At 35.1% G+C, this 23,748-nt stretch overlaps 6 protein-coding genes across 19 annotated transcripts in view; 2 read left to right on the top strand and 4 right to left on the bottom strand.

Annotated features, from left to right (window-relative positions):
* Positions 1 to 8,037, bottom strand: part of rg (A kinase anchor protein rugose) — a 105,288-nt gene extending 97,251 nt beyond the window's left edge. For all 11 annotated transcript variants that reach the window (XM_081989896.1, XM_081989897.1, XM_081989901.1 and 8 more), the window contains exon 1: positions 7,729 to 8,037. In XM_081989896.1, the coding sequence (XP_081846022.1) occupies positions 7,729 to 7,887 (159 nt within the window). In that variant the 5' untranslated portion in view covers positions 7,888 to 8,037. The remainder of the gene's footprint in view (positions 1 to 7,728) is intronic.
* A 314-nt stretch (positions 8,038 to 8,351) lies between these two features.
* On the top strand, positions 8,352 to 14,563 carry LOC145735826 (deoxycytidylate deaminase-like). The gene is made up of 5 exons (XM_081989920.1): positions 8,352 to 8,511; positions 9,006 to 9,241; positions 9,298 to 9,511; positions 9,680 to 9,864; positions 11,168 to 14,563. The coding sequence occupies exons 1-5, from the start codon at positions 8,492 to 8,494 to the stop codon at positions 11,233 to 11,235; spliced, it is 723 nt and encodes a 240-aa protein (XP_081846046.1). The 5' UTR covers positions 8,352 to 8,491; the 3' UTR covers positions 11,236 to 14,563.
* On the bottom strand, positions 9,882 to 12,987 carry LOC145735818 (uncharacterized). Its single transcript, XM_081989909.1, has 6 exons — positions 12,703 to 12,987; positions 12,433 to 12,646; positions 12,127 to 12,377; positions 11,907 to 12,071; positions 11,623 to 11,851; positions 9,882 to 10,711 (listed from the first exon to the last, which is right to left on the bottom strand). The coding sequence occupies exons 1-6, from the start codon at positions 12,985 to 12,987 to the stop codon at positions 10,086 to 10,088; spliced, it is 1,770 nt and encodes a 589-aa protein (XP_081846035.1). The 3' UTR covers positions 9,882 to 10,085.
* Positions 11,226 to 20,438, top strand: LOC145735823 (putative odorant receptor 85d). 2 transcript variants are annotated; one of them, XM_081989914.1, is made up of 9 exons: positions 11,226 to 11,338; positions 18,795 to 18,822; positions 18,873 to 19,232; positions 19,284 to 19,490; positions 19,541 to 19,755; positions 19,815 to 19,914; positions 19,969 to 20,073; positions 20,125 to 20,280; positions 20,332 to 20,438. In XM_081989914.1, exons 2-9 carry the CDS (start codon positions 18,811 to 18,813, stop codon positions 20,380 to 20,382), a joined length of 1,206 nt encoding a protein of 401 aa, XP_081846040.1. In that variant the 5' UTR covers positions 11,226 to 11,338; positions 18,795 to 18,810; the 3' UTR covers positions 20,383 to 20,438. The 2 variants fall into 2 exon arrangements, with proteins under 2 accessions (XP_081846040.1, XP_081846039.1); XM_081989913.1 differs by lacking the exon at positions 11,226 to 11,338 and adding an exon at positions 12,770 to 12,890.
* On the bottom strand, positions 16,808 to 18,452 carry LOC145735824 (uncharacterized). Of its 3 annotated transcripts, none has more exons than XM_081989916.1 (5): positions 18,186 to 18,452; positions 17,944 to 18,132; positions 17,639 to 17,889; positions 17,394 to 17,574; positions 16,808 to 17,340 (listed from the first exon to the last, which is right to left on the bottom strand). In XM_081989916.1, the coding sequence occupies exons 1-5, from the start codon at positions 18,310 to 18,312 to the stop codon at positions 17,030 to 17,032; spliced, it is 1,059 nt and encodes a 352-aa protein (XP_081846042.1). In that variant the 5' UTR covers positions 18,313 to 18,452; the 3' UTR covers positions 16,808 to 17,029. The 3 variants fall into 3 exon arrangements, with proteins under 3 accessions (XP_081846042.1, XP_081846041.1, XP_081846044.1); XM_081989915.1 differs by having other exon boundaries at positions 17,941 to 18,132; positions 18,186 to 18,450; XM_081989918.1 differs by having other exon boundaries at positions 17,941 to 18,114; positions 18,186 to 18,449.
* Positions 20,427 to 22,695, bottom strand: LOC145735821 (odorant receptor 94a-like). The gene is made up of 8 exons (XM_081989912.1): positions 22,160 to 22,695; positions 21,751 to 22,107; positions 21,488 to 21,694; positions 21,209 to 21,438; positions 21,059 to 21,158; positions 20,897 to 21,004; positions 20,686 to 20,841; positions 20,427 to 20,630 (listed from the first exon to the last, which is right to left on the bottom strand). Exons 1-8 carry the CDS (start codon positions 22,163 to 22,165, stop codon positions 20,580 to 20,582), a joined length of 1,215 nt encoding a protein of 404 aa, XP_081846038.1. The 5' UTR covers positions 22,166 to 22,695; the 3' UTR covers positions 20,427 to 20,579.
* Positions 22,696 to 23,748: the final 1,053 nt, after the last annotated feature.

The following is a 23,748-nucleotide window of genomic DNA, read 5'->3' as shown; positions in this document are numbered from 1 at the left end:
AAACCTGTACTTTGAGGTTGGTGTACAAACAGCCTTCAGCAGAAATAAGAAAAAACACAGGAATATCAAGAGACGTCCTTTGTGCTTCAGAGCAAGCAAAGGGCTCAATAGCGTGGGGCTTTGTAATTAGGTTCCATCTAAATGCTAACCACATCTTCACACTTCAAAGTGTTTGTTGCAGCTCTTCGATAACCTGATAAACCTTGATACATGTTGAACACGAAACGTCCTTAGCTTTTACTGCTATTATTTAGATTTGAAACAATTCCACAATACACAGTTGGGCAGCTAAAAAGTATCCAGAACAAAGCATGCAATCTTGGATTAAACGTCAATCTAAAACAAATCGAAATACACTGAAAGTTCAAAAGTCCAGTCTAACTTTACCAAATAGTGGACCGTCCCTTATAAACGTAAACTTGAAAGTAGTCATTGTCTAGGAAAACAATTCGATCTAATTTCGACTAGAAAACTGTCAAGACCAAATCGGTCGAGGTGTAATAATAACAGAATCCCGGAAACAATTTCCAAGATGAACTTTTAGGGAGTAAATAAGAGCGAAGAATGTTTCGACACCCCCCAACGTTCAATATATCAGACGATCCCTGAATGTGAATGGCACTTTCCTGGAGGGTCAAACTAATTAATCTGATAGATACTCGTGACCACGTCATTCAGTGACTTAGACCATTCGTTTGCAATTGATTTTAGGCATTTTGGTCACTGTAAGAAAGACAACAATTTGTCTCAAATTACTGTAAAAAACCTGCAGCTGACACCAAAAACTGTTCACTCAGCTACTGAATTAATTGACTACAACTAATTTCAACAGCAGCTGAAGCTGAAATCTCGTTCAAAGTACAAAAACACAAAGTTTCAAAAACTGAAGTTTAACAAAATAATGAAATTACCATAACACTGACAGCTGACTCGAAAGCTCCAGCTCCCCGAAGAAGAGAATCGGTTAAATCGAAAAACGATAACGTAACAACAAAGTTTCAAGTTAAAACAAACTGTAACTGAAAATTGATGTGAAAGCCTGCGCTTCTGAAACTGTCGTTAGAAAATAACGTCGTAAACTGCAGCTGAAAACTGAAACCTCATTCTATAATTGCAATTTCAAACTCTCAAACTAAAACTTGTAATTGAACCTTATGAAACTCTGGTCCAAATTGAAAACGAAATGGTTTTGAAAGTAAAGCAGTTGATTTCAGTTACTTTTTTGCAACTGGATAGGATAATAAAGGAACGTTTAGAAAGTTTTTCGTGTCATCACATGACCCTAGAAGAAAATTGAAGCTTATTAAAATGTCTGACAACAGCACAAAAATGTTGTTCGGTTGGAAGTTTATATTGTCCCGAATAGTTTTCTGTATTAAAAAGGCAACTCCCGAGAAAAGGATTTCCTGCTTGGATTCGTTCCAAAACTTCCCAGTTAAAGAAAATAATAACACAACGCTTGAGGACTCGAAAAATTCCCGCTTTCAAGTTTTTTTCTTGCACTGTCGCATGTACGTGTCAGTTTCATGACTAGTCCAGCAATTAATTACAATAGAACCTGTAACCGCCTGGAGAGGAAAGCCCATTCGGATCTGATTGCGGATTCTCGGCAAATTCGGATTTACGAGGAGCGAACACAATCAGATGGGGACCATGGAAAAACAGGCTGAGAGGTGATAAAAACCTGCGAATTATCGACTAAAGCAATTCAGAGTCCGGATTTTCTGTATACAACTAACTGGGTAATGGTAATATTCTCCAAACACTCGGTAAACTCCCAAATTGTGTTCGTAAGAAGGATAAAAAAGCAGCCTGGATCAAATTGCGTTACACTTCATAACTGTTCAGTTACGGTCGTTTTTGGGATAGGGATACAAAAAGCGATGGGGGGATTACTTAAAGAGATATTTCTTTTTTTATTGTCGCAGATTTAATGTTTTATTTTATTGCTTGATTTCTTCTTTTCTTGGATAAGAAAGGAAGTCCAGTTTAATTTTTTAGTTCATTTGCTTGCTTAGTTTTGTAATTTTTTTAGTCCAATAGGGTTGAATTAACAGACATTTAGACTAATAATTAGCTTAAATTACTTATATTGACTATCAAAATGTTTTGGTTCTCAAGACTGACTGTCTTTCTGAGTGATTTTGTAATCCTCCAGAGGTGGATTGGGGTTGTAAAATTGCACTTTGCCAATTTGTTTGTGTAAATTAACCTACCCACTTCCCTCCAACGCAATTGAGTAAAAATAGCAATTAGTATCAAAATCAAGAAATGTTTTTTAACTCATTTAAATAACAAAGAAAACCTAAACAGAGGCATTTTAATGTGCATGTTTTTCAAACGAGAAAAAGAACTGCTGAATTTATTAAATATTAAAATTAATAATCCGAGTTTCAACCTTATATTTATTTTTTATAAAAATACTTTTGCGCATTAAATTTGGCTTGTCTCTTTTAATTCTGTTTATGGTTTAGTCCAGCAAAATTGACCCTAAATTCTACAAAACATCCTTCCATAAATAAGTAGCAATAAGTACTGAGCTCCCATTTAGTCTAGAAGCATTAAAGCAAACAAATTTTATCGTTAAATTCCTTAATGCCAGCTTTTCTGAAGTAGCGACAAAAAACGTAATCCTCTTGAAGGTAAACAGAGTTTTTGCTTTTTAATATAAAACTCTTTTAAAAGAGTTTTAGATTATAAAACTGCACCATTAGATTAACGACCAGTAATGATAACCTTGTTGCCGTTTCTGCGTTTGGATGGTTTAGAGTTACTCAAAGTACAAATGGCAATGCGACTACAAAATACTTTGAAAGTTATACGTCTATGTTGACATAGTCCAAGGTTCGGATTTCAACAATCCTGGTATTGTTATCGGTTGGAAGTTTGCACTACACGAAGCACTAAGTTTCTGGCACGTATGCCCGCAAAACTTTAAGAACTTCCGAACACTAGGTTGGGCGCGATTTATACACGGATGAAGGCTAGGAGATTTCTAAGTTGTTGCTTAAAAAAAGTTTACTCCCCTGCAAAGAAATCAACTTGTTCGGAAACCGTGTAAATCAACTGATTTTTCTGGGACTCGTCAACAACGACCGATTCGGCAACAACATCGGAATCTTTTTGGCTGGTCGCGTTACCACATTGAAGCACAAAATCCAACGCTTGATAGCACAGCACACACACCCCAATGATGATGAACGTCTCCATAACACGCTCTTTAAACCCGATTCGATGAAATTTTTCTTTAAAAAGTTGACGAACAACACGCCTGGACAAAACCACGAAAAACCTCGCGATTGCGTGGATTCAACTCGCGATTCGATGCCAAAAGACGAACTGCCGATCCGGTCCAGCGAGGAAACACTCACGAGGATGCTGCGAAATCCGGAATATGCCGAGGGTGCACGAGAAATTGGCATGCCAAGCATTTTGGTCTGAAGGGAAGAGGGAGGCATTTAAAAAAAATTATAATCACAACTAAAAGGTGAATATGGACCAAATCGAACGTTTTTTCCTACCCTCAGCCTATAGAAAGCTGAGAACTGTACTTTGATACCCTCAGTTGGTTTATGATAATTTCACTGCCTCGAATAAGTGTAGCACATTCCCTGTAGGTATTTATCAGAGAAAAAGTATTAATAGGATCGTCTGTATTCGTATGACAGTCTGGATCATAGGGAATAACGAACATCTGGATGCGGAACGTGGTGGTTTTACATCCAGCTATCTCCTGAAAAAGTAATGAGACTCTCCATTTTCGGCAATGCTCGTACCAAAACCTTTAAAATCCAAATGCGGATCCTGAGATATTTATATTGAATCAACATTTCTAATCGACACTAGCTTGTACTGGGAAAATTCGAATTTGCCGAGAAATTTAAGATACGTACCGGTATAAATAAACTAATACGACCTGTATCATCTCGAGATAGGTAATATGCAAGGCTTAGAAGCGGAGACGGGGCTTGCTTCTTGAAGACGAGGTTAATTGAATTAATTATACAGTTTCCAGGCCCTGTCATAGACGCGTTCTTTGCAGTCTATGCAGATGCACTTTCTAGGTTTACTTCAATTTAGGTTAAGATCAGAGAAACTTAATAATCAGGAAAACTTTAGTAATAATCTAATTTGGGTATGCACAAACAAGAGACACTATTATATTAACCTATAAAATTTACTGACAAAAATCTTGTTGCTGGTACCCGTTTATCATTCTGTTGGTTTACGCTTTCATGCGTTCTGAGCCTGGGATGTAAAAGTCAGAAGGTGGAAAAAACGAGAATTTATGGCATTATATTGTTCTGCTGGGTTAAGTTGTTTGAATTCTGGGTTTGTAGCTTTTTCACGTTTTTTGTTTTAACTTCATTGAATTGAATTCTGCTAAACACCTAATATCGTGTTAATATATGTCAGTAATCAATAAATCCATCTCCCCCTCTATATGGAGCCAAATTATTAATGAGTAGTTACGGTAGAAACAATGTTGCCTCACACAAGCTATAATTAGAGACCTATTCAAGATTTGTTGGCTTATTAAGCATATCGTGCAAGTCAAATTCCACGTGGTTATCATTCAATCAATATTGTTTTCCTAGAATAAGAGATATAACTGCACAGGGAAAATTGCAATTAATTATTATTTTAATAACAAAGCTTTGAACGTTTCCGACTATTTTCCCAAATGGCGCTTCGATTGGACATAAATTAATTTGGTAGCTGGTTGGCAACTGCATTATGTACAGAGCGGCTGTGCTCTAAAGTTTTCTATTTATCTTGAATGATTTCAGGTAAATTCCTATCTTTTTCAGTGATACTTAGTGGACATTTTGTAGGTAAGTTTAAGCAAATTAAAGCCTAAAAATTCGGTTGTTCGTTCATTCTATATGATTGTTGGAATGAAACCAAGACCACTCTGTATCGAAAATATCGATGAAACGAAACACATATTCAAATAGAACAAGTCAATAAAATTTGCAGGTAATTTGACTAGAGCGACAATAATTTAAATCATCGACAAAATAATAATAACATAGAATTTTAACAATTGACGGGACCTTGAAACGGCTTTGCACTAAAGCTCTGTTAACCGAGCGTAAAACAAAATCGAACTAATATCCATTGAACAATAAAAACCCAATTACCCAAATTGACCGAAATCCCAACCCGTAATCCGGCAAATGTAGTTACTGTGTTTGTCAGTGCTGTCCTTCTTCCTTCGGTCGTTTTTACCATCAAAATCTCGCTTTTATTTAACTTCCTATGGCATTACTAGCAGACATGGAAAAAGCTTTAATTAATTTTCCTCTCTTTCACTCCGGAGTATCCCCGGCCTGCGCCCCTTCATGCTGAAGAAGGAGGTGGCCGTTAACGAATTTACCGGCGATATATCCAGCTGTCAAAAAGTGAAACCCTAAATTACTTTTTGAGAATGTCGTCGAGTCGGTTTTCGAGTTGTTTATGGTCTCGACTCGAAAAGGGCAAGTACACCAAGGGCAGAATACTTTTCTCTATTAACGACCGTCCAGGAATCAATAGAACGACCGTCCTGTTTAAACTGTCTCGAGAAAATTAGGAAATAGTAAAAAGTTGTACTTTGCTACACCCATAAAGAAACACCAAAATGTTGTTTTAGTTTATAGGTACACAGTAAACTAAGGAACTAAATATTTGTGCAGGCCTTAATAACCTTGTAGCTAATACAATCTTATAATTAATTTCTGTATAGTTTTCCAAACTTTATCATTTATTTGAGATTGACTATGTTGTTTCCTGATGTATTAACATACAAGTTCAAATTCAACAAAAATTATTTCACCAAACACGTTCCTCTATAAAACATCAATTAACGTCTAAATTAATACATTTTCAACAAATAGGTAACATTATTACACTCTCCATTACAATATAACTAAACTGCATCCAATTAAACAACGAGAAATCAACAAAAAAGCAAAATTTGGAGTATTTAAATTGTTTACTGGCAATTAGATTAAATTAATTTCTAGCTCCAATTACAACATTGCAAATATTGATTCTATGTGATTTTAAAAGGGGGAAAAAACCAATTGATATATTGCGTTTCCAGACTGAAAAATCGCGTCTTATAGGTTCAAAATCATCTCAATATTTATCCTACCGACTTTGCCAAAAAATTCCAGGTGATATTCAAGCACTGAAGCAAAATTGCGTATTTAATCTATAGCCCTATATCCTCGTGGGTACATCTGCGAATCTCCGAATTCAAGAGCAGAATCAATTCATTTTGGGAAAATTAAGTGGATCGGCAAACCTTGAGAAAGCCATTTGGAACCTACCGGCCCGCATTAAAACCTAATGTTTGCAGTCTGACTTGAGTCGTTTGCGCTTTGTTCCCCAAATGGACCATTTACTTCGCGATTTAGGGTAATGTACAGTGAACATTGAGCTTAAAGCTGTTCCACATAAATTTCGGATGAATCGAACTTTTTATAATATCGTCACGCTAAAACCAGCCAGAACCAAAACAGAATTACTTAATATAAACATGCCTAAACAAAAAAAAAATTTTAAACCTAAAATAAAACCACTAATTCCAGGAGAAATACACTAGCGCCCTCTTGTGGAAAACACCCTAACAGCTTACAAAATAATTGAAAATTAATGTGGCACTATGGAAAATCAATATTTCCCTACCTACTCCATGTTCCCAAAGAAACCTGTAGATGGAAGGACAGGATGAGGATCTGTGGAATAATTAAATGCATTTTATTACTTCATTAACACTGACCCTAAACAAAGAACCATTCCAGAAATCAGTCACAAAGATCACCTACAATTCACTCAATGTTGATAATATTTTTTGAACCCACCACAATGTTTGATCATAGATCCCACACTACTTCTAACAGGCAGGAAATAGAGGAAAGGACACAATCTCAAGACCTTCCTACATATAAAACATTTTAGCACTTAGTGACAATTTGAAATGACACAACTAACTCAAGCTGTATAATGGCTTTAAGAAATACTTCACCAAGTGTCACCATTTAGTCAAGGTTTTATAACACACTGAAAAAATGTGCTGAAACTCTTTCTTACCAGAGTCTATGTGTCCTGTCTTGATGTTAAATACAGTAAATAAATCTAATTAAAATTTGTCTAGTTTTAATGTTCAATTTTAAAAGAATACTTACCTAATTAGTGTTCAAAACTGATTCTTTTAGCATATAGGGTGACAATAACAAAAGAGACATTAGACCCAGTTGTATACACAAATTTACAATTATTAAATAACTAATTATTATCCAATAAACCAATCCATTCCCAAGGTTAATTAGGATAAACTGTTTTATAATGAGTAACTTTTAGAAACCTAAACAAAAATCTTATTTAAAAAAAAATATGGACTCTTCCACTAAATTAGGCAATTTCCCTTTAATAACTTAACCTACACAAAAGAGATATGGTAATAATCCACTTTGTTTATGACTGCCCCTCCCACTTCAGCTTCCAATTAAACTAAATGTTTACCAGCCTGACAATATTGAATTAAGACCCTTAAAGGGATTAGTTAGGCATTTGAAAACAGTCACAGTTCAGACTATCCTGTTTTTTTCTGCCAATATTAAATTGGCTTTGACTTGGCGCAACCTGTTTTCATGTTTTGTTTGACGTCGGCGATTCCTGTTATCATGTCACCGGACTTTTGCTTCTACAATTTATTAAAGGGCTAAAAGAGTCACTTACCAGTTGTAGGACCGTGTTGACCACTTCCTTATTGGAAACCTGTCCCACTTCGATAAGGCCGATCAAAACTGCGAATTTTAGATTATCGTTCATAGCCATTCGCACCACCTCTTCGGGGTGTTTAATCTCGCTGAGGGGCGGTTTTGTCAAGTCCGCCATGGTTGGTATTGCGTTTAGAATATGGTTTATCACAAACGATTAACTGCGGGGCACATTTTCACGGAAAAAAACAGAAAATTATCCCGATTTTCGATAAAAGGGGATCAATCGACGTCCTTTCCGCTTACGACGGATTTTCGATTGCGATTGTCAAAATGTCAAAACAAAATTTCACAAGGCGATTGTCAAATTGGATACGTTTAACCTCGCTTACGAAAACGCTAGCTTTGCTTTTTCTATGTGCTTACGAGATTATGTATGTTAGATGTTTTCTGTACATTTCATTATAGTTTTCTTTAAATTTTTAATTGTAAAGTTTAATATTACAGCGTAATTGGTATTGATAGATTAAATTAAGTATTTAATTTGATAAAAAACAGGAAAAGCACAAAATACTATACTTTAAGCGTGCGCTTAATATTTGACGGTCGACAATTCTGACTGACTCACATGAATAATTTTAGGTTATAACTGGGTTAATGTTTATGTAATTTTTTGTCTTTTTGTTATTGTTTACTTATTTTTTGTATTAACTTCTTTTACAGTCTTTTAAATTATATCATATTGTATTATTGACAAACTTAAATTAACACAAGGGCACGTCATGGATTCTCCTCCAAAAAGGTAAATGACTGAATTTGTATTTAATGTTTTTGTATATTTCCAGTGAAAAGGTACACAAAAAATATCTTATTGTATTGTAGTATTAAGCCAGGATAGTCAATACACCATATTCATGAAATTTGTTAGTACTGCAATCTACTCCATCTCAAAATATAATAATAACTAACAAACAAAATATAACAATAATTTGAACAGGGATAGAGCAGCCCTGTTGTGACTGTTGCCTTGTTCTAAATTTAACTTTATACCAAACTAATCTGGTGTGGAGAACATTGAGGCATCACTCATTGTTAACTTCTCTTCTGTATGTAGGTAATCTTCTACAGATTTCTTAAAAGTTTATAGTTTTCTAAAATAGTCAATAATTTTCTGTCCTTCCTGAAACCAACCTTTGCTAATCCATCAACCCTTAAGCTTCTGGACATTTTTTGTGTCTAATCTAAATCTGTATATGTTGGTGGATGTCTGCTATCATAATTTCATTTAATTTATAGGGACATAAACAAAAAAAGAGATGACTACTTAGAATGGCCAGAATATTTTATGGCCACAGCATTTCTAGCAGCTCAAAGAAGTAAAGATCCTTGTTCCCAAGTTGGTGCTTGTATTGTTAATGATAACAATGTCGTAGTTGGTGTTGGCTACAATGGTATGCCAATAGGTTGCTCAGATGATGAGTTTCCTTGGTCTAAACAGTCAGAAAATGAATTAGACAACAAGTATTTATATGGTATGCTTATGGTATTTATGGAGTGATTTTGATTAGTTAGAAACTTGTTGTATTAGTGTGCCACGCGGAGCTGAACGCAATTTTAAACAAAAACTCCATGGATGTTCGTAACTGTACCATGTACGTCGGTCTGTTTCCGTGCAATGAATGCGCCAAAGTCATCATACAGTCGGGAATTAAAAAAATTATATACATGTCGGATAAACATGGTAAGAAAGCCTCAACAATGGCTTCGAAAAGGATGTTCAACTCTGCTGGAGTAACTTATGAGTAAGTAGTGTGCTTTGAACCAAATTTTAATAAATTAGTTAATAAGCTAAATAAAAGACCTTAATAACAAGTTAATGCCATCATGATTCCTTCTCAGTCTATGGTAACTGTTTTAATATTTATCTTTGATCTTCTGAAGTGTTTTTTAGCTTTATAAAATGTTTTCAGACAATTTTCACCTAAAAAACGGAAAATTGTGATAGATTTTGACGAAATTGATTGGAATAACCAGAACCAACTTGCTGCTAGCCCTTGTGTTAATACTATGACTAGAAAGCTGGATGGCTTGACTTTTAGCCCTACTGCCAGTGACAGCTTGCAATCTCGATTATTGGAAGGACCGCATTCTATCTGTAAGTAAACCAAAAACTCCGAAAATAAACCGTTTTATATTTTTTATGTGTCGTTTTCATGTACGTATTAAGACAAAACAATAACGGAACAAAAAGTAACAACTCCCGCTTATTATATACAGTCTTCACGACTAAATTGGTCGCCTCCTTAACTTAAAATCACAAATAACAACATAATAAAAGATATACAAAACAACAAGTATATAACAATTAAGGAGAAACTAAAGAGCGTCATCGGCTGCGACGATAACAAAACTATGACTACTTTCTTCGGGTACTACTTTCTCTTTATGGCTTAGAGGACACTTGACTCCCTTGGCGTGTAGGGCGCTAGCTTCAGGTTTCGGGTCTTTCTGTAGTTTCCTCTTTTTGAGCCGTCTTCGTTTGGTTACTTTCATTCCGGATGGGATTTCCACTATATTTGCTGATGTGTGCACTGTATGTGAAATTGGGATATTCTTAGTGAATTCCAGCTCTTTTTGTATTAATTCGTCGATTGATGGCATTTCACTTTCGTATTTGGTTACTTTATTGCTGGTGCTGTAAGGGTTGTCAGCTAGGAAGTCGTCGGTAGGGGTTGGTCGTCTTTTCTTGAATTTCTTCTTAGTTTCAGATTTTTTGTGGTAAGTGGGTTGGAGTTTGTTTTCATTTGCTTCGGATTCACCTTCTAAAGGCAGGACATACGATGGTATTTCATAATTTTGGAAAGCGTATTTATCCACTCTGGGTGGTTCTCGTACAGCGTAGCTTTGATGAGAATGGGCAGTTTGGCCTTGTTCCTTCTTTGGTGGCGGTACCCGGACAGCGTAAGTTTGGTGAGAATGAGCGCCATGACTATTACCACCTCCTAAAATACGTATTAAGTAAGCAAAAACTTTTTTTTTTGTTTGCTAAAAGTAATCAGGCATTTAAGAAGCGGGAAACTTAAAGCGGGATATCACAATCAACGTGGTGTTTTTTTTTTGCGGACAACCCGAGGAATGTCTTATTGAATAGCACAAGAACAGGTGTATTGCTCAAAACTGTACCAAATCGATTATTCACTGTTAAATTGGTGACATCAGCATAATTCGCGTTGCTCGGTGATATAATAGTTTAATATACCGTTTAATAGACGATGGGGACGCCTGCTTATTGCAAATGAAAGTGATTAATACAATTATTTGGAAAATTGATTCTGTCTCGTTACAATATTTGTGTAAACGAGGAAACAATTTAACGCCTCGTTTGAATATTTTAGATTTTAAATTTGGAAATTCCAATTTATATATTGGATGATTATTTTTGAATTAAACAATTTCAGGTTCAATCACCCAAAGGTTAGTGATCCTGAAAGCAACTGATGTAAGAGATTGGAACCAACGATGTTGAACTTCCAGCGATATTCCCTAATTTAGCTAAATTCAAGGGACCAAGCTTGAAGAATTAAAAAATGATTAAAAAATCTTACAGAAGAGAGCCATAATGAGATTTGGTAAGAGTATTGAAGGTACTTTATTCCCGCTTTACCCATCTTTAATAATCACCCAAATAGATGATTTTCGAATATTATTAATTAGGCCAACTGAATTCTACCGATTTGAAAATTGTTATTTAACTGTAGAGACCAATTAGTGAGCACTTGATCTGAAGACTTTATACATCACCGATTTTTTTTCAGATACGGTCCAAATGACTTATTTTTGAAGACTTTTCTAGAAACTTTAATCTATTGTGAACTGTGACTGATAACTTGGATCTGACTTTACTAGTTTTTACCTTTACCGCCTCCATTATCGGTACTTTTCTTAAATGCCCATTTTTTCCCAACACTTTTAGCCTCCTTGTCTCCATGTTTGACTTCGTGGGCGTGGTGTTGGGCGTGTCCCTCTTTTTCGTCATCGCCGTGTTCCTGTTTGTAGTGGCCACCCTTGGCCGACGCTCCTCTCTTTCCGTACTCCTCGTCGTGGTGCCCTCCGTTGTTGTGGCCGCCCTTTTTGTGTCCGCCCTATATTTTTTTAATTTTTAGAGTTGCAAGGTGTGATGGGTTTAGAGTAATTAACCTTTTTGTACTCTTCTGAGTGGCTGAATCCACCGTGTTTTTCGCTTTCACCGCCTTCGTGATCTTCTTCGAAGAATTCGGTCTTTTTCTCGAACTCGTCTTTTTTGTGGATGCTGTGAGAACCTTTGGTGCTGTGCCCCTTGCTGTGGTCCCCCTCTTCGCGGAACTGTAATTAAACTCATTAAGTTGTAGATTTGAGATTTGTTGTAGGGTTAGTATACCTTGGCTCCTTTTTTGCCCCCATGACTCTTAAAGTGTTCTCCATGGTATCCATCCTCGTGGTGATGTTCTTTTTTCTGTCCACCGCCTTCGTCATACTCCTTTTTGTGCGCTTCCTTGTCGTGATGGCCCTTTTTTCCTTTTTCATGGTGATGGTGGCCTTTATAGGTCTTCTCGCCATCTTCACCGTGCTCGGACTGGTGGTCTGACTTGAACTCTTTGCCTCCACCTTTTTCAAATTCACCATCACCTCCTGAAATTACATTATCGTAAAAAATTTTACTATTGACTATGTGGACCTGCATTACCCTGTTTCTCTTCATGTTTGTGCTCTTTGTGTTTGCTTTCTGCTACTACTTCACCTTGTTCTACCGGGGCTGTCTGAGCTGGTTTACTATCATTGCCTTTGTCTTCTTCCTTTGTGGGGGCTGCGCCAGGTATGAATTCATGGTACGCCACAGCAGTTTCAGGACGTTCGTTATGTTTGGATTCAGCTGGTTCCCGGTCTTGCTCTTCACTTGACTAATTTAAAAATTTGTTACATGATGCTTAAATAATATTTCTAATTGTGATTGTACCTGATTGCTAGTGTACTCAAATGATAGGGCTGGACTTAGAACTTTTTCCACTTGTTCACTGGCTTGAGTCAAAGGGCCGGCAGAAGGTTCATCGAGGAAGACCAAAGGCAAAGCTTCAGCAGAAGGTCCGGTTTCGATGACGATTGGTCTAGGTTCAGCTGCTTCCGCTTCAAGATCAAAGTCTACAGGTAAACTACGTCCAAACGCCGCACTGACACAAAACAACACGATAACAGCATATTTGAACTTAAGCCAGCACCGGTTATTGCCCACAAAGATATTCATTCTGACTAGTCATTGAGTTTTGCACTTATCTAATATCTATTACTTAGTAACTACTGGCATGAAATTTTTTGAGCCGAGAGCTTATATACAGGCCCCCACTTCGAACCAATCGACTGTCAAATCGCTCGGGTATTTGGCAACTGATTGGGTTTCATAGTCGCTACAACCGGCCATTGGATCTGCTTAATTGGCGCGAAAATATTAAAAGTAGTCTTCGAAGATTTGTTACCGTTTTGTTACATGTAAATCTGTTAATGCAATCCTGGTGTTTTTTTTCTTCAGTATTTCTAATTAGGCGTGGTACATCAAATTTTATGCTTTGGTTAGTTTCAGTGTTGTACTACCGCCTATACTCTATTGAAAAGTATATCGAGTCCGTCATTTTGTAACGGTGGTTAACAATAATTTATCAGAAATAAAATGCCTATCAAAAAGTGATGTGTGCCTCGAAAGCGCAAATCATTATTACCTCCGGTATTGAGCATTAATTACGAAATTGTTATAATAGTTGTGGAAAAACAATAAGATAGAACGCATTCGTCATAGGTTTTGCTCTTGCTTTTTGAAGTCGAAGTGGTCTTGTGTAACCGAGTTCTACTATCCAACTTTTTTTAATAAAAACCAACCACAAAGGAATTTTCAAACCAGAATTTAAGTCTTGTTACAGGAATTGTAACATAAAATGTAGGACCTACTTTGCATGAACTGAATTGCAGAAATAATTAATGAACCGCTAAAACCAGTCAGGGTGGGTAATGTAATGTGCACAAAAACGGCAGGATGCACGCTGCTGAACTTAACTATCTAATTCGGTGTGTAATCGAAATTAGCCTAGACTATCAACTATAGTGCTTTCACCGTCTTTAAACTCGTCTCAGAGCGGATTAAAATCGTGCACTTACATCACAATTACTTAATTATTCACTTCCTTTGACTGTCATAACAAATAGACGATAGCTTATAATTGTTTTCTTTGTCTCCAATGTCTCAATAAGACTAACCCCATTAATCGGAGAGCAATGGTTGCTCCAAAATTCGGTTGCATTATAATACCGGAGCGACCGCGATTTTTGTAATGTTTTTGTCGGTTTTTCTAAATCAGTAATTAAGATTTTAGTTCTGTCTTAATTATACCAAAAGATCCTTGAAGCATAATGACCATCTAGAGCACTTCCAGTTTCTATTATTGGGTTGACCCCGCGGTTACGCATAATTTAATCCAGTCAAACCAAGACATTTTTCTGTTGTAAATCGACTGTTTGAAAAAAACACATTGCCGAACAATTGCAAATTAGATAATTCCGCATCACGATTTATTAGGTTCTAATAATTAATTGACGTTTCGTTATCGAAATATGACTGAATGGTAATCGGTGGCATTCACCATAACGATTAAGCCAAAAACGGAATAATTAATTATGCTCAGTTAATTTTGAAAACCGAATTGTTTTTGGACTCTAGGGGAAGATTTTCAGTCCCAAAGAGAAGAAAGGGAAAGTTACTGTATTAGAAAATTCTGTATTAATTATTAACTGTTGCATATTGTACAATGAAACAATAAACGATTTCCAATATATTTTATGATGCTTTACGAATTAGAGTGTTTGAGGTATAAAGAACGCGGTTGGTTGTTGTCAATTGAATTGAATTATTACCAACTATAGTTGATGAAACATCGAAACACTTAAATATTCCTACCAACTTTAAAAAATCACTTGCTTAAATCAAGTGAACTGAAACAGAGAGGTAGAGTTTCTTCTACAAATTGGGCCAAAACCATCTATCACAAAAATCGATTTATTATTATTCAAAAAAATCTGAAACTTATATTAGTCAATCAGGGCTAGTCACGTTTATAGTAAAAATAACTGGCCAGAATTTTTTGAGTCTATTAAATTATCTCTAAACCAATGATCTTCGTTGAAAGTGAATATTGTCACGAATCGGTAAAAATCACGTTTGGTTTCCACATTATTATTATTATTAGAATGTTAAAAAACAAATCGATACAGATTGACAACTCTCTGAAGATGGGAAAACTGTTTGCATTGTGCTAAAAGTTACGTAAGATCTAATGATGAGGGTTTCTTTACTTGGAATGCCTGTTTTTTGGGTTGGTGATTAGTAAATCCGGGAAATTGTTCAATAAAACATGAAGCGCAAATATTAAGCGAAATTATTGTAGTTTTTTGCTTTTCATCTTTCCCCGCAAGATAAATTCGACAATTTGCCTCGTCTGGTATTTCTCGGAGGTAAAATGTAACTGTGATTAATTAATTAAAAAATTAATTCGTTTGCTTGAAATCAATATTTTTGATTGGCAATTTTGTTGAAATGAGTTATAAAACGTTTATGATTATGTACCTATATTTAAGTGCAAGTACGGTAAATTAGTATGAAAGTTATTGACTACTGCTAGAAAGTTTGGGACTGTGCACATAACCAAAGATGGCATTTTGTATGTTCATGCTGGCTTCATATTAGTAAAATGCTTATAATTAGAGTCCGGATTTCTAGGAATTTTGCTTTTTGTAAATAATACAAGCAACCAACCTTTGACATCTATGTGAACGGTTTATGCAAGAACACGTCATTTGACAAATTTTGTTCATGCTTTTTTCTTCTTTTTGTGCTTATTTACTGCTATTTTTGTATGGTTTAACTAGTTTTTGACAAAACAAGTTTTCAAGTTTATAAAAATAAACTAAACTGATAACTGCTTTGACAAAAAGACGCAGAAGTTTTGACGTAATCTTATTGGTTCTGTAACGTCGCACAGTAGGCCATTGGGCCCTAAGTGGTAATAATGACTTTTGCTATATTGAGATATTGAACGACAAAATCATGCTGCAAAATGTATAAGTATCAATTTACAAATTTAAACTGACCAAAAAGTTTCCAAATGCTCCTGAACTAGTCTAAGAAAAATGTAACCACATTCCAAAACACTATAGAAGCCCTAAAATGCCTCTCAGCCTAGAAGTTTCCAAATGCTTTTTAGTTTATCTAAAAGCTCTCAAAAAATTTCAGGACAGTCTAAAAGCTTCCGTATGCTTCTAGAGCAGTTTAACAGCTTCCAAAAGTTTCTAAAACTGTCTACAAGGTTTCGAATGCATTAAAGGCAGTCCAGAAACTTAAAGGCTTTTTAAACTGTCCAAATAATCTTAACTAGTCTAGAAGCTCTAAAACAATTTCAAGGCAGTATTTCCCTCCGTATGCTTTTAGAGCAGTTTAAAAGCTTTCAAGAGTTCAAAGTAAAATGCCTTAAAAACAGTCCAGAAACTTCAATGCTTCTAAAGCAGTCTAGAAGCTTCCAAAAGCATTTAGAACAGTCATCGAAAAGAGTCCAAATGCTTTTCAATTAGAAGCTCCCAGAAGATATCAAAATAGTCTAGAAGCTTCCAAAAATTCCTAGAACCGTGTAAGAGTATCCATATGTCTCTAAAGCAGTCCAGAACGTTCAATATGCTCTTTAAACAGTCCAAAAACCTTCCAAATGCTCCTCAAGTAATTCAAAAATGTTTTGACAATTTTCAGAACAGTTAAAATCTTCCGTATACTTCTAAAGCAGTTTGAAAACTATCTCTAAACGATTTTAGTGCTTTTTAGTCCGGACTCTACTTATAATATTAGCAATTTCAAAAAGGTTTTACTTTTAGTTAATAGTTTAGGAGAATGGAATGCATACATACTATAGTGTACAGTAGTGTCTTGGAGATCAATTTAATGACTAATTCAAACTCAAATTGGCTTTAGGTATATCCCTTAACTAATTGTCAAGAAAACCCTGGTTTATACAAGGACAGGAATTGAAACAGAATTTTACTAAACATAATATATTAATAAGTTAATCTATATACAGTTTAGATTAAATCCTACTTATATATAGAGGTCTGGAACTTTTCAAAGTGCCTAGTCAGTCTCCGTCTTAATATTAAAAGTATTCAACAGTGATTCAAGAACGCAAAACAACGATATGTGTATTTAATATTAAAAACAACATTGCAATCACTAATTTGTTGCAAATAACAAAAGTTTAAATTCAGTCATTGACTCCAAACCCCTTTTTCTTTTGGGTGCGAATTTTTTTGTGATGAGAACTGTGTTTGGAATGATGACGTTGACTGGGTTGCATGTAGGGAGTTTTGCTAGTTTTACGCAGTAATGTCCATCCAGTGGTTTCAAACCACATGTCCAAAGAATAGAGGGTGGCCAGTTGACTTAATTTCTCCCGTTCTGCTCTGAACAGTCTTAGTTCAACTTTGGAGGAGTCTTGAAGAAATTTGGCCACTCTTTCATTAGCCGCCGTTGATATACTGAAGCCTGGACGTTCATCATGCACTCGACGGCAACCTAATTATTAGATTATTGTATTTTTTTGCAAATGAGTGTATTGTGCTATTTACCTGCTCTGATTTCACGAGAATCTTCAGTCCAAGGAGTTAGATCAGTGGATGAGTGAGGATCCATTGTAGGTGCCCAATCAGTTAATTCATCATCACCCTCATGACCTTCACCCCCACTCCAACTTATGCTACTCTCACTAGCCACTTCACAGTTGTCATCTTGGGTTTCCATTTTGGAATCCTGAAATTTCCTTTAAACTTAGTACCTACAACTGATCATTTTATAAGCAAAGACTACCACAAACCTCATCAACAATGGGTGGTTGACAAAATTTTTCAATTTTATCCACCACACTTTGGTGTAAAGGTTTCATTTTCCTAAATGACCTCATAGTATTAGCATAATCCATTCTTTGTGACCTCTTTCTTTTACCATTTGGTGGTACTGGCACTTCGTCAATGCTCATTCTTTTAAACTTCCTTTTACGCCTTATACTTGGTCTGCTTGCAGGTGAATGTTCATTGACTGAATCAGACTCCAAACTGTGACTCAGTCCTAGTTAAATGCCTTGTTATTAATGTTATAAACAGGGTGAAATGTACAGACCACGAAACAGTCCCCTAATGGCATGTCTTAGTCTTGACACATTTGTTTGAGCCCTGGCTTCTGCAGCACTCAAGCTGAGATCATCTGAGTCTGAGTGATGAAAACTCGTGACTTTTGAGCAGTTTTGATCAGTTTTCATCTCTGAAGGACTACTAGAACTTTCATCTGAGTTGTCTGCAAACTTATACAATTCTAACACAGACCGACATAAGGTGAACTTTTACCTTTAGTTTTTTTTTACTTACCGCGTAAATTACCCGCAGATTGGGTCCGACGTCGCATACCCCATTTGCCTGGGGCTGGACACACCATAGGGCCGCACGACTCCGATTCCTCCAGCGCCATAGTCAAATCTTCGGCCAAATGTTCCATTTTTACCACCACAACTAAATGGCTAACACTAGAGACAAACTTTTCAAACAAATCAAAATATTTTGTACTATTTTCCTTGACCCAACTTTTTTTTTAATACAAGAAAAAAAGACTTGGAAATTAAAATACTGTCACTGTCATATGTTTCTTGTTTGTTGACATTGAGTTTGAATGACCACGTATAGATGGCACTGCACACAAAAATCATTGATATGTAAACACAATGGAAAGGCATTGGACTTATAAACTAGAAATGGCAGTATAATAAACTAAAATTTTATACTGAGTTTAACTTTAATTACTGAGTAAAATTAAAAAAACCCTAAAATAATGTTATTAAAAAGTAATAAAAACTCCGCCTTAACGAATTTAATATTCGTGGGACATATGGGTATAGACACAGTCTGTAATTAAGCAACATTTAATATTCAAACCAAAAAAAAAATAGTATTCGGTAACTATGATTAGTTAACTTTTTCTAGTTTCAGCGTTGAGGACATGAAGATGTCTGTAAGTTTTAAATTAAAACCAAATATTTTTTTTAATTCCAGATTTTTCAGATCTATCCAAAATGTGAGCGTTTGAAAGTGTCTTTATTTTTGGCTTCTTTAGCGGGTATTGTTCCGTGGCAGTTTATGTTTCTGCGCCATCCAGTTTGGCAAACAATCTACTGCATTTATTCTAGAGTGATTTTTGGACATTATATAATTTTTTTAGCCTGCAGCTATGTTAAAGTATTCGTTATAATGACCGCAACAGATTTGAAACTTGATGAGCTTTCTGCTAACTTGTGTGTGACTTTGTTGCACAGTGTCACTCTTATAAGGCAAATGATTATTAAGCTTAATCCTGCATTTATAGGAATTGTTGAATGCATTATTAATCAAGGGAATTTAGTTAAAAATCGGCTTGGAGTTCAAGTATAGCCAGATTTAGTCTTAATAATTTGAGAGGTAATATTCTGATTGTAGGAACTGGAAATATCCAGACAAATAGCCAAAGCCAACCTGCAAAGGACAATGTTGTATTTGATGTTTATTACGTTACTGACGTTTGAGTATATCCTCCGACCTGCCTTGTTGGATCCTATGCCACAGCAAATTGGCAATTATACCCAATTTGTTAGGGCTTTGCCTATGTCCATCTGGGTTCCTTTTGATGAGCAAAAATATTACCAAGTATTATATACCAATAAGTTTTTTTTTTAAGTAATAAAGTATTCATATAGATTGCATACATTTGGCAATGTTCACACGCTTTAGTTGGGAGTTCTTTAACTGTTTACACCGATATTTTGTTGCTAAATTTAATCCTGTACCCGATGGAACAATTGATAATTTTGCAGTACAACTTGAAGAACTTTAACGAGTATCGGCAAAAATTAGGTTTAGACAGCTATGAAACTTTTATCAGTATAATACACAAACATCAGGATATCATTGAGTAAGTTATCGATTCTAGATTGTGGTAAAAAAAGTTTAAATCTACATATTTTTTTTAAGGTACGTCAAAGTGTTTAACCAAACTTTCAGCTTAGTCATGTTGTTTGATTTTGTTCAAAGCTCCTTACACATTGCTACTATCCTCACCCAAATTTTAGGGGTAAACCGTTTTTCTATCCCTTAACATACCCACTTATTTTTGTTATACTTGCAGAATAACGTCAATTTACTGACTTTTCTTTTTATTGGAACTCACCTTCTTAGCATGCTTTTCAGACTATTCCTATTCTACTACTATGCCAATGAAACCTTGATTCTGGTAAATAGTAAATAATAACTTAAATAAAAAACATTAAACCAGGGTTTTTAGAGTGAAAATCTAGGTCAGGCAGTTTGGGAATCAGATTGGTACCTCATGCCTCTAAACGTCAAATTCATGGTTCTGGTTTTTATACAAAGAACCCAAAAACCATTAAAATTTGTTTTAGGACCTTTCTATGTAATGTCACTTCAGTCCCTAATTTCGGTACGTATTTTTGTTGCTATGAAGTTATAGATAAGTTGTGATTTTTTTTAGTTACTGAGGGTTGCCTATTCCTACACCATGTTGCTGTACTCTGTACATTAATAAAATGTTACATTGACTAGCCTGGAATATTAAGTAAAAAAGTATTTGCTGATGAATTGGTGTTTTATTTCATCATGTTTTGAGTTGCTATTTTGAATTTTAAAAAGGACTTTAAATAATATAGGCATATTTCTTTCATAGTGCACGTATTAATATATTTATAAATACAAATTACTACTTGAAACGAACTGGTGGAACTACTGAAGAGTGTGTAGTAGCATGACATAAGAATACGCCACCCTTAAAATCTGAAATATATATGAAAATCAAAAAAAAACTGTAAAGTAAAGGGCATGTACAAACCGATATGAAGGACTGTAAATTCATAACCTCAAAGGAACCCACAAAGTATTGCAAAGGTTTTTGAGCTCTCATATTGAAAAATCGCACCATATACTTCACATCCTTGGACTCATCAAACCAATCCACGTTCCAGACTTCCTTGGTCAAGTCACCGCCCTGAATTTTCTTGTAATTAACAACTTGATTGATGTACTAACCTGAATTGTGGTACCAGAACCATGACCTGATTGGCGTAGTAATAATACAAAAAAGGTCTTAACACCATACTGAAAAAATGGGTTCCCACAAATGATAGAGAGGCTAAGTCAGTGGGGCCGCCCTTAAAAATTACAACTTAAACAAGTTTTGAATGTGTGGTTTAAGTATGTTTTACCACAACTACAGCCCCCAGAATAACAGCAATATGTAAACTGCTTTGTAAAAAATCTAGAAGCATTACAAAACTTAAAGTGTCATTAACGGTGCCCACATAGCTAAAATTTGCAACATTAATATTTTAAATATTTTAGTGAAACACACTAACTTTATAACATTATTGTGTATCTTTATAACGTCTTTAAAAACTGTAATACTAGCAAAATTGCTACTTTCTATCCCTGTGCGACTTTTGAAACTGTCAAAATTTCTTAAAACATGTTTAATGTATCCCAGTTCTTCGATGGGATATAAAATCAAAGCGAACATTAGTACGTCAATGTGACAAATATTGCACGAAGCTAGCTGAAGGTTTAGGGCTTGCCATAGGTAGCACCCCTGTCAAAAAAAATGACATTGTTGTTGTAGATAAAACAAAAAAACCCACCCAGTAATGCTGCTGAGTGTCAAAAGGTATCCAAGACAGTAAGGGTAAAATACGTATTGTTGTGGTTTGATTGGCTGTTTGCTGTTCGATCGGGCCTAAAACCAACGGTAAAGCCAGAAGTTGGTAGATAACAGCCAGATACATTATTAGGTATCCCACTCCAGTCCATTTGTTGATTTTTATAAATTTTTGTGAAGGTTTTCTGATCTGTAATAATTATACAAATGTGTATCTATAGTTTCTTTGGAATTTGATAAGTCCACCTCATCATCTCTTTGTGTCATAAACTCCTGACGATTTATAATGTAATTTAGCAACTTCATAAAGTCCGGATTACGGTTGAAGATAATCATTCTTATTGCAGTTACAGTAAAAAGAAGAACAGGCGCAATGCCGTTGTTCAAATCAGTCAGATTGACTGGATCTTGGTTTAGTATTCTACAAACTTCCATCCACTCAGTAGTAATGAAAATCACGGTTATAATTAAAAGTGTCTTAGAGTACAAATAGTATACAGTTTGAAGAAAAGAGTTGTCTTGAAACACTAGTTTCCAAGGGAGAATCCCCAACATGGAGCACAGAGCAAACGAGAAATCTAAGTGGTCGGATTTTGGAAAAATCTGGAACAAAAAAGTTACAAAACAAAAGAAATATAAACTAAGAAGTACTTACATGCATGTTGAAGCTCTAACCTGAAATGATCCAGAAATCTTATATTCATATGATAATTTATTATTTAGGTGTTCACACCCATCAGTTCGTCGGGTAATAATTGTATATTAAATATTATAACAAGAAAAAGTGCCACGAGGTAGTGAATATTTATAAAAGGCGTTAAAAGTAAGAGTTTTTTGTTAAAAAAAGTTTGTCATTTAAACTACCAACAGTAGCATAACATAACTCTCATAACCTGAAATAACATAGAATTTGACTAAAAAAAAAACCAGAAACGTATTATTATAACATACTGAAATAGAAGACTGGATATACTGATACTGTATAGGTTTATGGGTTCTCATCGGAAAGAGCATGGTCATTTTTTTGACGTTTTTGGATTGTTCGTACCAATTGTTTTCCTAAGCTGCTAAAGCCAATTCTTCACTCTAAAACTATCTCAATAATTAGCCTAAATATAGTTAGTATTCAGCTTTTTTGGATTACCAGATTTTTCACTTTTTCAGCACAGTAATAAAGAACTTTGCAGGAAATCCACCAAATACGCAAATAATTTTCATGAATTATCATTGTCAAACTTTAAAACGTCTTTGTGCCTTTCAAAACATCAGAGAAAACTGCAAATCCAGCTTCATTAGTAAGGCAGGTTTGCCGAGTTTTATACTGGTCAAAGTGTCTTAAAACATGAAGTAAGCATTTTAATTCTTGTTTGGGATACAGCATCACGTTAATAACCAAAATGAGAAGATCGCAGATATTTTTAAAGATAATCCAGTCCAAGTTAGTGTACTCAAATAAACAAGTTGCTGATCAAAAGGAAGCCAAGCTTGGCAGGTAAAACTTTATAAGTTGTTGTTTGGTTTCCATTTTCAATTAAAAATAAATAAAAATATTGTCAAATTCTTATTTGATTTTGTTGCAGTATTGCTTGTTGCTGAAATAATCAATTTTAGGTTTAAAACTGTCCTAATGTCAGAAAACTGCTTCTCCATAACCCAATTCAGCAACTTAAAATAATCGGGATTAAACCTTGTGGTTAGCATTCTTAAAAAGTCAACTGATGTGTTTAAAGTGAACCCTAAACAAGCCACCAGAGCGTTAATATCAAATTTGCTAGCAACTATCATGTACACATCCATATATTGAGTAACAATAAGCAAAATGAAATAACCAAAAATCAAGTGGGAGTAAGTCTGGTCCATCTTCTGCCAAAAAGGCTTCTCCGGAAACATCAATTCCCATGGACCCATTATGGAGCACAAAATTAAGGGAACTTTTAGAGGTCTACAGTCAGAATAAGTCTAAAAACCAAAACAATCAAGCTATTAATTATTGTTTTGACTGTAACATACAGGCATGTTAGGGCTACTACAGAGAAATGAATGTTTTAGGTCAACCCTTATTAATGAGGGTATAATAAACCAGTTAATTAAGGTGTAATTAGACTAAATAAAGCAAGGTAACAACTATAACATGTAATTGTGTTGATTGTGAAATCTAGGTTTTCATAAATGATAATTTGTATTGATTTTGTATTGTGTGAATTTAAATTATCAACATTTTGTGATTCATAGAGTTATAGAGTC

The sequence above is a fragment of the Ips typographus genome, linkage group LG11 (genome assembly GCF_016097725.1).
Source record: "Ips typographus isolate SLU linkage group LG11, UJ_Ityp_2.0, whole genome shotgun sequence".
Taxonomy (NCBI): Eukaryota; Metazoa; Arthropoda; class Insecta; order Coleoptera; family Curculionidae; genus Ips; species Ips typographus.
This window is presented reverse-complemented; position numbering and strand designations above follow the sequence as displayed.